The sequence below is a fragment of the Dermacentor andersoni genome, chromosome 4, assembly GCF_023375885.2.
Source record: "Dermacentor andersoni chromosome 4, qqDerAnde1_hic_scaffold, whole genome shotgun sequence".
NCBI lineage: Eukaryota > Metazoa > Arthropoda > Arachnida > Ixodida > Ixodidae > Dermacentor > Dermacentor andersoni.
In genome coordinates, this window is record NC_092817.1 from 89,473,010 (window position 1) to 89,486,494 (window position 13,485).

The 13,485-nt window shown below is 47.1% G+C and overlaps 1 protein-coding gene across 3 annotated transcripts in view; it reads right to left on the reverse strand.

Moving 5' to 3' along the window:
- The window catches only part of LOC126536440 (cell adhesion molecule Dscam1-like), a 549,544-nt gene that overhangs the window by 262,206 nt on the left and 273,853 nt on the right, over positions 1-13,485 (reverse strand). For all 3 annotated transcript variants that reach the window (XM_050183398.2, XM_050183399.2, XM_055074012.2), the window contains exon 3: positions 9,109-9,270. In XM_050183398.2, the coding sequence (XP_050039355.1) occupies positions 9,109-9,270 (162 nt within the window). The remainder of the gene's footprint in view (positions 1-9,108; positions 9,271-13,485) is intronic.

Consider the following 13,485-nt stretch of genomic DNA (forward strand, 5'->3'; position numbering starts at 1 on the left):
GCGAACACCCTTCCTTCGACATCTCTTTTTTTTTCTTTCTCTCCCTCTCTTTCCCTCAGCCGTCCGGGGCCTCCTCGGCGTCGACGCCGGGAGCTGTCAACGTCCTCCGCGGACATTCTGCCGCCCGCGTGCTTTTGTCCTGTGGTTCTCGATATTTATTTCGCCCTTCCTTTTCCGAGCAACCTTCGGGTTCCTCGCATTGTTGCTAGAACCGCTCGCTCCCGCCGCATTCCCCCCGTCGACGTGGCGACGCCAGCAGTGGGCTGCGGAGGCCCGTCCGTATCTCGGCCGCCCGTCCGGCGAGTAGCACTCGCATTAGCGCAGTTCCATTGTTTCCCGCTCGGAGACAGCAGCGCCCGAATGAATGCTCCGTCCTTACATCCTGTCCCCGCTCTTCAGCACCCATCCGCCCTTCCTTACACCCTTCTCTCCCTGTTTTTTCGTACATTACACCGCAGGGCACGAACACAGCGTGCTTGCTACTCGCACTGCCAACCCGTGGCCGGCTCGCTGCCGTACGCATAACAATGCTGCAGCGGCGTATACAGCCGGAACCCGCGCCGTAAGGAGGGAAGAGGCCAACCGGTACCTCAGTGGTGTGGCCCCACAGGTGCAGGCGCCAGCAGCATTCCTGAGAGCGAGCGATTCTTTGCGAGTTTGTGCGTAACTACTTCCTCTGCATTAATGCACCGATAGGTAACCGATATTCGACCTGGCATTTGTGATAGCGGTTCGTTAATATTGCCGATTTCCAACGTCAATTGCAGGGGGGGGGGGGGGGGGGGGAACCATTTACCGCCGTTAAACTTGCGATACACCTACGTGCTTGCAATTGCCATTTTGGTAGTGTAGTTGTCACGCATTCTTGCTAACTTGATGGACTAAAATCCCCATCCAACACAGTACTGTAATCCGTAAACACTGCAAAGACCATCCGCAGATTATAAACGATTAGTCCCATATGCGATCGAAACCTGTCTCTGGAAATCTTGTTAGTTTTGCCTTTAATGACGACGAACGCGGAATATAGTAGGTTATATGTCTAACGTCAAGCGTCGCTATTACGGTGGCGACATCGTACGCTTAGAGAAAGCTTCCTATTCACATACTGGTGTAAACAGACGCAAGTCAAATGAGGACAGTGGCAATGACTATTTTTTTTACTTAGCTGTAGCGTTGCAGCGTGACTATATCTCCTATTTTCCCTCTCGGTGCCTAATTAGAAATATTTATGACACAGTGATTAATCCGGCTACCACTCGCAAACCACCGTTACGAGGGACAAGGTTTGCAAAGTGGGCTTTCAGTTCAAAGAAGGAAGATACAGCATCACCATAGCTGCCTATGGCAGCTCTCTTAATGGGGCATCGTAAAAGAGAGACAGTAAGTCGCAGTGGTTAAAATGAAAGGAGAATAGTGAAAGTCTGCTTAACCCGCAGCTTGCTAGACGCGCAGGGCCAGGAAGGGTCCCTCGTTGACCCTTCGGTCCTACATGTGCTCGTCTTCAATCGATAGCGTCCCTCGTGGTCCATTTCTAGTGTGCAAAGAACTTGCATGAGTAGAAAAGCAAGCGTTCGCTTTGCTGCCCGCACTTCTTTTTTAAAGTAGTATCGCTAAGAGTTCTCTGTCGCAGAAAATGCGGCGTCGATGCCAGCGGCGATGTTCGTATGAGAAAAATCCTCCCGGATCACGCATCCCTATCCACGCAGGCCCCCCACGTGTCGCATAGGCGTTACTGAGCTAATTTAATTTCTTAATGTAAAACATGTCAGAAAATTTGTAAAGTGCGACTTGCACACAACGTACAGACATGATCGCATCGGAATGTAATTTGAATATACGAGAAAACATATTGCTCTTAAGGGAAAACTCAAACACAAACCCCTTTTCCAGCAGCCGCTTGAGTGTTTGAGATCTATCTTAGTAGGAGCGGCGCGCCCCATTCGGTTTCTTGCACCACCATCCAGATGGCGCTCGCCTCCGCACATCCGCGGCAGCGGCGGCACTCAACGCGGGGGGACAACCTAAAGAAAGAACCAGAAAGCTCGCCTTCGTGCATAGCATTCGCCGCCAGCGTTTCTAGGCAAACGTTACGGTTACATAAGCTACAGTTGCCGGTGAAGCGTGAGAAGCAGTCAGGGATCTTTTCCAAATTTTTATCATTATTTAGCCTTACTCATTATTTGACCAACACTGGTGTAAGGTATCCGCGCATTCTTCTAGCGCACAGCCCCAAAGCCTTATATATATATATATATATATATATATATATATATATATATATATACAGGTTGTCATGTAACGTGAGCCAAAGCTTTATAAATGAAAGGCACTCCGGACGCGAGTTGTACAGAATGCATAATGTTGGCACTGGCCTAGAGTTTCTCAGGCTATTTCTTATTTTCCCTTTAACTAACAGATTCGTTATCTTTAATTAGTCAACTTTTTAAGTATTGGCTGCATGCAGACCCCAAGTGTAATACGCAAAGTTGTAGAGCACCTTGAGAAACCTCTCAATAAATTGTTTCCAACATGATATATCTCACGTGATCCTTTTTAGCGTGTTCCAAAGAAAGCCCCGAAATATGGAAAAAATTACCACGTGGTCGGGGCGATTCCGCAGTGGTATTGTGCTGCTCTCAAGCGTGCGATGGATGAACAAGGCAGGCTGCAGCGAGACTGGCCCGCGATAGGGAGACATGTCTGGTGTAGGTATCTGAGCATGCTGCTTTTATCACATGACGGCGCAAACGCGTGCTGCTGGCCGAGCGGTGCTGAAGCGATATAGCGTCTAACGAGACAAAAGAGAACAAGAACATAGCTTTGTTTTTTTTTTTTGGTGATTCAAGTGGGCAAGAGCTGGCAGCCTGCCGACGGAGTGTAAAGGGGAGGGTGGGGAGGCGGCGTTAGGGCCGGAATGATTATCCAGTGACTTCCAATCCAAAAAGCGCCCTTTGATTATAAATCGTGTTCGAAGAGGTCACCATGTACTGCAATGCACATTTGGCATCTCAAAGGCACATTTTTCGAGGCGTTCTTGGTCTTGGTATGAGGGATGGAGTTGCAGACTTGTCCTTTAGGTTCTATGATGTGGTTGGTGTCCGATATACTTGACCCTTGACGTAGCACCAGAGAAGGAAATCGAGGGGAGGTAGGTCTGGCGACCGAGCCGGCCAAGAAATTGGCCCACGCCGTCTAATCCACTGCTGCGGGAATACTTCATGTAGCCATTTGCAAGCTTCGCTGCTGCCATGCGCGGGAGCATCATCATGCTGATACCAAATATCCTTGATCCTAGCCAATGGAACTTCGCAAAGAAAATCCTCAAGTGCCCCATCAAGGATGTCGTTGACGTATCTTTTGGCTGTAAGCGTACTATCAAAAACACGGGGCTAATGGTAGTGCCATCGTAAATTCTACACCGCACACTAACCGATCACTGATATTGGTGATGTGTCTACAAAATCCAGCGAGGGTATTCGTCGATGCAATAGTGAGCGTTGTGAATGTTCGCTTGGGCATTACATGAGAAGGTAGCTTCATCCTTCCACAGTATTTTGTTGACAAAGCCTGGGTCCTCATCCGTCTTGATTTTAATCCAGTTTGCAAAGTCCTTTCGATTCTGGGAATCGCGGGGCTCCAACATCTGGTGCAGCTGCACGTGGCACGGATGAAGTTGCCCTTTCTTCACCCAGACTGAATACTTTGCCACTCCAGCTTCAGCACTCACACAACAAACACTTGCATGTGGGTCTGAAGAAAACTTTGACGTAATATCTGTCTCCACGTCCTCGTCCAGAATTGAAGATTTATGTTGTTTCTTCGTAAAAGTCCAAGTCTGTGTCAGTATTTCATATGCACGCACAATCGTCATTGAGCTCGGACGCGTACCTGGATGCCAGCGTTGAAATAGCTCAACTGCGTGCCTTCTATGTCCACTTGACGCACCTAGAGCGAAAACCATATCCGCTCTTTCTTCATTGCCGTAAGCAATATCTGCTGCTCAACGTTGGTCACAGCCAGATAGCACTGCTGTGGAGAACACGCAAAAATACGGGCGCCTGAGGATCACTGGATATGTTGCAGTTAACTGGGATTGGTTCAAACTAAGTACATAAGGTATGATCTACATCCGGTAAACTGGAACAGACAGCGGGCGCACTCTCTCGGGGTCTTACGCGCCGGTCGCGGTGCGCAAGTGTGAAGCCATACGCGGCCACCCGATACTGCGACCACGAAGCGATGCGCACGTGCGGGATGCGAGATCAAAAAAGAACGTCTGGTAGACAGTAAGTGTGGCAAGAAGAGCAGACGAGGCCAGTGGGAAAAGAGTCATCGTCTGAAGAAGACATGCGTAATCTTCCTTGAGTACAACTAAGGTTCTTTTACCATTAGTTAGTTTTGTCCCCGTGTGATTTATCCGCTGTTATTCGAGCCCAAAGGTTTAGAGTTGTAGCATCACCGTTCAACTCGAAAACTACTACAAGGTCGTTTGTGTACAAAGGCAAAATTGTATTAGCCGTCATCGCCTTCCATCGTTCCCGCGAGCTTCGCCCTTTCCTTCTTTCAAGGAGAATCAAAATGCTGCTCTCGTCTTTTCTTTTTCGTGCGCTTAGACGCTTTATCGCTTCGGCAACGCTCGGCCGGCAGCACGCATTTACATAGTGATGCGATAAGAGCCGCATGCCCAGATACCTACACCAGGCATGACGCCCTGTCGCGCGCCAGTCCCGCTGTAGCCGACCTTGTTCATCCATCGCACGTTTGAGAGCAGCACAATAACAGTGTGCAAGTGCCCCGTCACGTGGTATTCTTTTCATATTTCGTGGGCTTTCTTTGGAACGCGGAAAAAGGACCACGTGATATATATCGTGTTGGAAACAATTTATTAAGAGGTTTCTTAAGGTGCTTTGCAACTTTGCGTATCACACTTGGGCTCTGCAGCCAATACTTAAAAAGTTGATTGATTAAGCATGAGTAATCCCTTACTTAAGGGGAAAAAATATAGCCTGAGTAACTTTAGACCAGTGCCAACGTTATGCATTCGGTTCAACTCGCGTCCGGAGTGCCTTTCATTCTTAAAACTTTGGCTCAAGATATATGGGACAACCTGTATATCCATACTTTCTTATTCTGAGTAATTTTTGCTGGTTTACTGGCGTCACCTGCTGAGAAGCAGTCTGGGTGCGAGGGATGAAGCGTCTCGACCACTAGTAGGTAAGAACGTTGAGAAGCCAGGTATTTGGCTAAATGCCAAAAAGATTCGAGCGCGGAGTTCGTTGTGTCAGAGGACAAAATAAGATAAATCAGAGTGTACAACTCGCCATATTCAGAATCGTTGAAAATCTTAAGCGCTGAAAAGACATAGAAAGGTATCTAAGCAGTGTTGCCAGACACTAGCGAGAAACAAAGAGCAATGCCTTGTATGGACGAATAGCCCAACCAACTTTAAAATACCAGCGGCATTTGATCAGTTTTCTACCATCTGAGAAGCTGACAACGAGAAAACGGTCGTGGAATTACGCAAATTTTCGTGATATTTGGCTGTCACCTATGTTCTTGATTGCTTTTGTGCTTTTAGTATCGCTTGCCCTGGGAAGAAGAGTAGCCGGCACCAATAAAGGCGTCAACGTGTCCTTTAATTAATTAAATAATAATAATAATAATAATAATAATAATAATAATAATAATAATAATAATAATAATAATGATAATAATAATAATAATAATAATAATAACAAAGACCGTTGAAACTTAGGTCACGAAATTTCATAGCACTGAGAACATCTGAAAGATGCCCTGAAACTGCCCTGCTTGGTTGAAGAGAAAAAGGGGGCAAGTAAATGACAGAAAAGAGCGCCTCACAGGACAGTTACAATTCTGTGACCGGAATGTTTAAAGTTAGCTGTGGTGTGGGCTTGGCTTTTTCACTCCCGATTTCGAGCTCATCGAATCGCTTGGCGGTATGGAGGTACTGCTTCATCCTCGACATCTCAGTGTACAGGATGTCTTATTGAGATAGAAGACACGCCTCCATTAAAATTCTAGGGATGGGATGCGGTGCTTTCTTCTTGCTTTTAGCGTTTGGAGGCAGAAGGGATGGAATGATCGAGTGGGGGGTAGGGAAGGCTGGGTTTCAGATGGGCTCCTTCAACCCCCCGCAGAACATGAACATGAGCATGAACATGAAGTGTCGACAAAGCGTGTTGGCTGCCTGACGCTTGGGAACGCGCTTTGTCGACGCTGCCTTCAGAAATACGGCCAAAAACCCATATAGCGTTCTCGTTTGAGCTAATGTGGTCCTCTCCGGTGCTCGAGCGTTCGCCGGTTTTCTTAGCATACACTAGCGCAGCCGAAGTCTACATGAAGACGACGGCATAACGACAATGTGGCGATGATTCTGAAGTTGTACAGACAGGATAACCATGAGAGCGTGACATCGACCATGGTATGAGGACAATGGGATGACGACGAGTGTATGACGACGATGGCATGATGACAACTGTATGACGACGACTGTATGGCGACGACGGTAGGACGAGAATCAGATGACGAAGCGGGAATGACCACGATGGCATCACGACGACGATGCGACAACAAATGCATGACGACGATAGTATGACCACGATGGCATAACAACGGCATCATAATCACGGTTGAATAACGACAGCATGATTGCGATGGACTAGTGAAAAAGGAATGAGGACGATGAAACGATGGAGCCAGTATGACGACAATGGGGTGACGACGAGTGTATGACGACGATGGCGGGACGACTGTGTGACGATGATGGCTTGACGATAACGGCGAGACGATGAAAGCACGATGTCGATGGCACATACCCTGTGGTGCATACGCATCAGCACATACCAACGTGAACTGTAGACTGCAATACCTCCTCGGTCGGCCCAGCACTGTGGAAGGCGCCAACGGAGCCAAACTGAGCACCAAGCTGAGCAAAAGGCAGCAGAAAAGATGCGGTAGCTTACGCATGCAGCATAATGGACAGTGCGTGTGTAATGCGTCACTTTTTGCTCATTATAGTTCAGAGCTTAACCTGGACATCGATCTCTAAGAAATTCATGGACGAATCGAAGAACACTTTAGAGACGCCCATAGCCTGGAGTCCGTTTATGATGCCTGTATGAAGCACACTGTCATATGCTTTGGCAACATGCCGATGTGCTCGATGCTTGACGCTCGATGCGTGACGATGCTCGATGTGGCTTAGTAAGTCCAAGACACTGTCCTGGCTGCTCAACCGTGGACGAAATCCGGCCAAACCCGATGGCACTCTACTTCCTTGCTCAAGATACGGAGTTAACCTCGTACACATTAGTCTTTCCATCAACTTTGATACACATGATCTTAGCGATACTGGTCTGCGCGCCCATTCTGCACGAGACGTCGTGGTGCTGACGGACTGAAAGTCAGCGTTAAAATGATTACACCGTAGCCTCGACAGGAGTTTACAAGGCAATCTCTGGCACTGATTAAAGATCTAATGAGCAAGGCATTTAACGCAACATTTCTATGAATCCCAACCCACGTAGCAATCGAAGGAAACAAGAAAGCTGATGCTCTTGCACACCTAGCGCTTATATACATCCCAAAAGTTAGAGCATTTAACATCTTTCAGAACTCTAAGGATGCAGTATATCATAATGACCAGTAATAAAGACAACAGGGAAGGAGAACACAAAAATATGAGACAGGCGGGGCCGCCCACGTCGTTTTCTGTTTTTTTTTTCCCTGTCCTCGTCTTTATTAGCGACCACTATGACATACAGTAACAATGAACTAGGCCAAACTAAAGTTTTTCTAGGTATGCAATCCGCAATCACTTTAGGGTGATCCACAAGACTTCAAACCAAGCCTGTGTAACCCATGGACTTACTCGCGAAGAAGCAGCGCTGTTATACCGCATCCGAACTGACTCCGGGTTCTGGCTCTGGTTATTGAGAAAATGGACGATGCGCTTCCCCGCTCTGTGCTTTCTGTGGTGATATCGGCGACATCGAACATTTCTTTGGCTATGCCTGGAGTTCGACACAGAAAGAAAAGCGATGGTCGAAAGCCTGCAAATGAATGGTCCTTCGCACAGGACCTTTGAAGACGTCCTTTTCCTCCGAGGGCCCACGGCAATCAGGAAGAGAGTGCAACGACTGCTGATTGCCTTCATGCGAGACACGGAGCTCTTGGACACCTGGCGACACAACCCTGGTCTCAACTCACAGGAGGCTCAGGGGGAATCCAGGCTAACCCCGCCTACTGCAAAAACACCCCACCACCAATACCACCACCCATCTGTATCTATGCGGTCTCCCAGGCACTGATGAAGGGTGGCGCCATGCAGATGGGTTGTTTACCTCTTTAAATGTTTCGGCATCCAATCGGCCTAACGGATTCTGAAGAGACTGACGTTGGCCGTTGAAACGGGGGCCGTGGCAGGACATCTGCCCGAGGCTTGCTGTTTGTAACTGTTATTTGCCTTTGGACAGCCACCTTTGCTAAAAGTATACGTCCAACATAACAATTGACTGGAAACTTGTCGTATGAACAGTTGTAATGTAAGAACGTCACTGTGAATATAGGCCGAGGTTGCCACCAGTACATGTAGTACCTTCTCTGGAATCATTGATCATCCCTGCCGGTAAGCAGTGTAGGTTGATTGGTACCTATTATATACATGCCCACGAAACGAGAAACTGTACAGCCACTACAGCGTGCGTTACACACAACTTGTTTCAGAGCACGTGATTATTGATGCGTACAGCAACCTCTAAGAGTAGGCAAGGACAAGAGGCCCACCTGCATAGATTATCAGTATGCATGAGGCAACCTCAGTAGACTTCCGACAGTCACTAAATCATACGCTCAATGGTTGCATACTATACAGTATAGCCTTCACAAGCTGACTATTACAGACACAGTGAGTGTACGAAAACAAGGAAAAGAAGGAAGGACGTAGATTCACACTAGCAGCTCTACTAAAGGCATTCGCTGTAATTGGCTGTTGTAAATTGTTAGGACGGACATCACAAAAATTGTAGCTGTCGTCCGGTGGCGTAAGCGCCAGGATGCGCGTTCATTGTCCCCGACACCTACCTTCGGCGAGGGTCGAGTGGATGAGCAGGCCGTCGTCCCTGAGCCAGGCGGTGATGGTGAGCACGTCTTTGGCAAACGACGGCAGGTGGCAGCGGAACAGCGCGGCGTTTCCCCTCGTCACGAACTCGTCGTACGCACGAACTTCGAATGGCTGCGACACGACTGCGAGGGAGAAGAGAGAGAGAAAAGCACAAATGAACGCACCCGCGAATGCGGTGTAGCATCACCTTCCCGTTTTCTCCAGCCCCGTCGAATAGCAGCACTGCGACTGGGGCTATAGTTTATTTGAAGTAGTAAAGGCAAGGCGCAGAAGACAAGGACTCAAGAAGAAGAACACAAACGACAAGACTGGAATGACTGTGTTCTTCTTCTTGAGTCCTGGTCTTATGCGCCTTGCCTTTACTTCTTCAAGCACGGACCAACTAGCCCAAGCAATACTTTTACTTGAGTATAGTATATTTATTTGAATATACTGTCAGTCCGCCATTGGACCTAGAGAGGAGTGGTGAACTAACAAATCAGTACATTACTGAAGCTCTAGAACAGCATTTGGGCACATTAATACAACAAAAATAATGCATTATCGCTCTCAATACAGTAATACCATACAGAATGCAAAAGAACTACACAGTCAACTACAACAAGAACACAGTAGCATATCAATAAATAAAGGTAACAGTTTAGCACTTCATTGCACTAAAACAATCCATGTGCTATCTGTACAAGCAGTGTGGAACAAAGGTTTGAAATAATCAGCATTGTGTTTAACCATATACTTGTGTCAATCCCGCATAATCGCTATGGTCACACCAGAATACTGCTGGTGGCTTCATTTTCTCTACTTATATAGTAAGAACACACAGCAGAAGAAGTTGACACAATAATTAGTCTTCGTGGTTCAGTTAAGTCATTACTTTAAGTCATTATCCTTATTGTGTATATTAAATCGGTACATAATAAAATCTAGTAAGTAACAATCATGGTCGGCATGATAACTTCGTCCTTGTCGCTATACTGCAAGAAAACATTAGGTGACGTATTGATTCACGTATTTTTTAAAGATACTTTCTATTTATATTGAAATATTACCAAGCTGTTTAGCCACTTCCCCTTATTCACGTCTTCCTAAAGGTCAAACTTTTTTGTTTTGTTTTAGCTAATAACTAGCATAATTTATTGTTCTTGAGCCCTAGCTCTTCTTATGACGGAAACAAGCCAGAACCGTCGGCTATAACCAGTCGTCAAAATGTCTGCGTAATTCACACGGAACAATAATTTTACTTATTCTTAGTTTGGCCATGCATTGTTTTAACAAAAACACCCGCCTGTTCAGGATACCTTTCTCAGAATAGGGGGACTGGGAAAGCTCACTATACTGAAAGTATTCCTGAAAGAAAAACAAATGGCATCTACTCGACTGTACCACAAAGCTACAAAGCAAACCCATACCAGTTCCTCAGAAAGGTTCACAGCAGAAGAAACATTCGTCTTAGTTTGGAATTCGAACCTGAAACCTGGGCTCTAACACCTGAGTAAACGAGGAGGCTAGCAGATTGCAGAACGAGGATGAATTAATCGACAACTCGAAGCACTGGTACACTGAATATCGCAAATAGTTACGCAAAAGCCCGAAGGCCGGAGGAAAGTTCACGAAAGAGAAACATTCTCATACACCTAACCGTAGCGCGAAGCTACAAAGGAAACCCAAAAGAAAGCTAAAGTATTCATTTAGCTCTATTCCAGTAAGTTCTTGCCTACCCATGCGTCGGTCGACTGCTGTTAGCGATGACCCGTTTATGGAGGACTCACCTTGAAACGAATTTCAATAAAATTGTTGCAATAGTACAGCAATGACGACCTGCATTAGACTAGGCATGCCTATGAAAGCGTTCACTTCGTGATCGTCACCAACAAATATTTAAATGCTAACATTTTCTTCATGCATTTCATACACTCAATGCTTAGAATGACGCTCCTGGTTTTATATTTACAGTATACGCCAATCTCAATGTATTAACGTTTCTAGCGACCACACGTTTGAATCCAAGGCAACATCCGACTCGATGACGCCATGCAGGTCTAGAAGATTGATACAACAAGGCGGACTGCATTGCACTTGGAGCGTTAAGGACATAGTCGGACCTTAGTTCCAGCCAACTGACGCGCCAAGCAATGGGCTTGGGGTTCCACATATTGCATACGAACACGAGATCCACAACATTGTTAATTATCACAATGCCTCAATACCGTAATGTCCTCTACCCAGTTCTTCGCGAGAAAGATCCTTCACCTGCCCTTGTTTACAAATCCGTTATACATGACACCACTTAACAATCTTTCCCCTCACAAAACAAATAGAAAAAAAGTATGCCCAGTTGTCACGCACAATTTCATGGCCTATTAGCATTGAGTGAAACGCATCAGAAAAAAAAATCTAAACGAGTACAGAGGCAAGATAGAAGCGTCGGCGATATCGGGCAACGAGGCCACTAGCGTCCTAAAAGATGTCCTCCCTACAATTCCTTTTCCAACGAGGCCGATCACAGCCGTATAATCAAGCCATTTATTTCTGGCTATGCAGCGTGGCCGCTTCTGTTTCTGCCTCCCCTTTGCGCCCCCTTCTCACCCGGCCTAGGCAGCCTCGAGCCAGCCGTTCGAGGTCTGCCGGCCAGCCAGCCAGACAAGGCTATACGACCCACTCGAATATCGGCTCCAGAGAGCGTTCTTCAGAAGCGCCATCCCGGAGAAACTGTGCGCGGGCTTTTGACGCCGCTCGATAAGAATGGTGCCGCGCGCCGCGGCGGCTTTCGTAGCGCATGATGGATGACACAATCGCGCCGGTACTTACGAAAAGAAGGGGTGGTGGTAGGGGGGGAGGGGCGCCTTGCTGGAGAAGAGAGATGTGTGTGTCTGTGTGTGGGGGGGAGGGAGGTGGAAGGGGGAGTCTAGACAAGACGTGAGCCCGAGACGCCGCCACTGCGGCCGATGACGAGGGAGTATGATGAATACCGCAAGTCTGTGCTTTATTTCCATCAGAACGAGTGGTGTGTACGTGCATTTTTTATCGTTTATTGGTCGGGGCGCGTTTCGTGTACCTAATCATCGGACGAAGGACCATAATGCGGGGCTGTTTATGCAAGGCTCGTTTTCCAAATGATCGTGCCGCAGTGTATAGCGGACACGGTTTCGTTCCGACGAAAAGGCAACTGAGCCAACCCGCGTATTTACGTTGCTATTTCAGATTGTTCGATAATATACGCAAACGAGATCCGATGCAGGCGGCGAAACGTTTCCTGTTCCAGGTGGACGAGTTGCAATGAATATTTACGGAGAAGAACGCAGTGATTGTGTTTGCTTACTTCCGCCTCTCTCTCTGTTGCGGAAATCGGGTCGCGCGAGAAAGCGTAGAGTTGCAGAATGAGCGTGCCATGAACAGACTCCTGCAAGAAATTCATTGGCCGTGTCAATTACTCGGCCCGCGCCATGTTTATGAGGGTTGTTAAAAAATATCATGTCACTTTAATTGTGATCTTTTCTCATCCGCTGGTGTTTGTGCCTCGTTATTCACGTTATTCTAGTGTAAGTAAACTCACCGAACAGAGTAAACAATTGCTTGTGTTTCCATATTTAGGTATTACAATATTTTTTTTTCCGTCGCTCGTGCTGAATACGCAATTTCGTGCACGCAGAACACGGTTGGCATAGATGTCCCTTCAGCTGCTTGGTAAGCGAGAGTCCGCGTGAGGTTTAGCGTCATCAGAAAAAAACATAACAGGGGCTCAGGAAGTAAAAAGTAGCACTACATGTCTGCCAGCGTCAACGCTGTTGTACCTGTACTATGGGAAACGAGTAAGAGAACCTAAAAGAGGAAGAACGGGGAAACACACAGCACCGGCACTAATCTTTTCGCCTGCCTTCGTCCTTTGTGTGTTGTTACTAGTTTCACAAAATGTACTATCTCGACCAGCTTTCTATTCTTAGGATAAAGCACTAAATAGGTGTGCTATGTCGATCATGCGACAGTTTCATTTATTGAATTCGCGGCGCAGCCAATCCAGAAAGTACGATCCAATGTAAGAAAACACTATGAAGCCAGAAAAAGATCAGAAGAAAATTCAGGGGGATGATTCGGGCAATTGGCACTTGCCTCGTACACTATCGAAGCTTGCGATATATGCGTATTAGCAATAGTGAGAGCAGCACAAACCTTGGAGACGTCTCTCTCTGACTCATTCTGACATCGCACGTCCCTGCCAGGACCTACGCCTCTCTGGACCACTCTGCCACAAAAGCTACATCTGACACTACTGCCACTGCTCGTTGCTCTCATGAAACATGTCAACGAGGAACTCAGCAACACGATCGGGACCCAGCTAA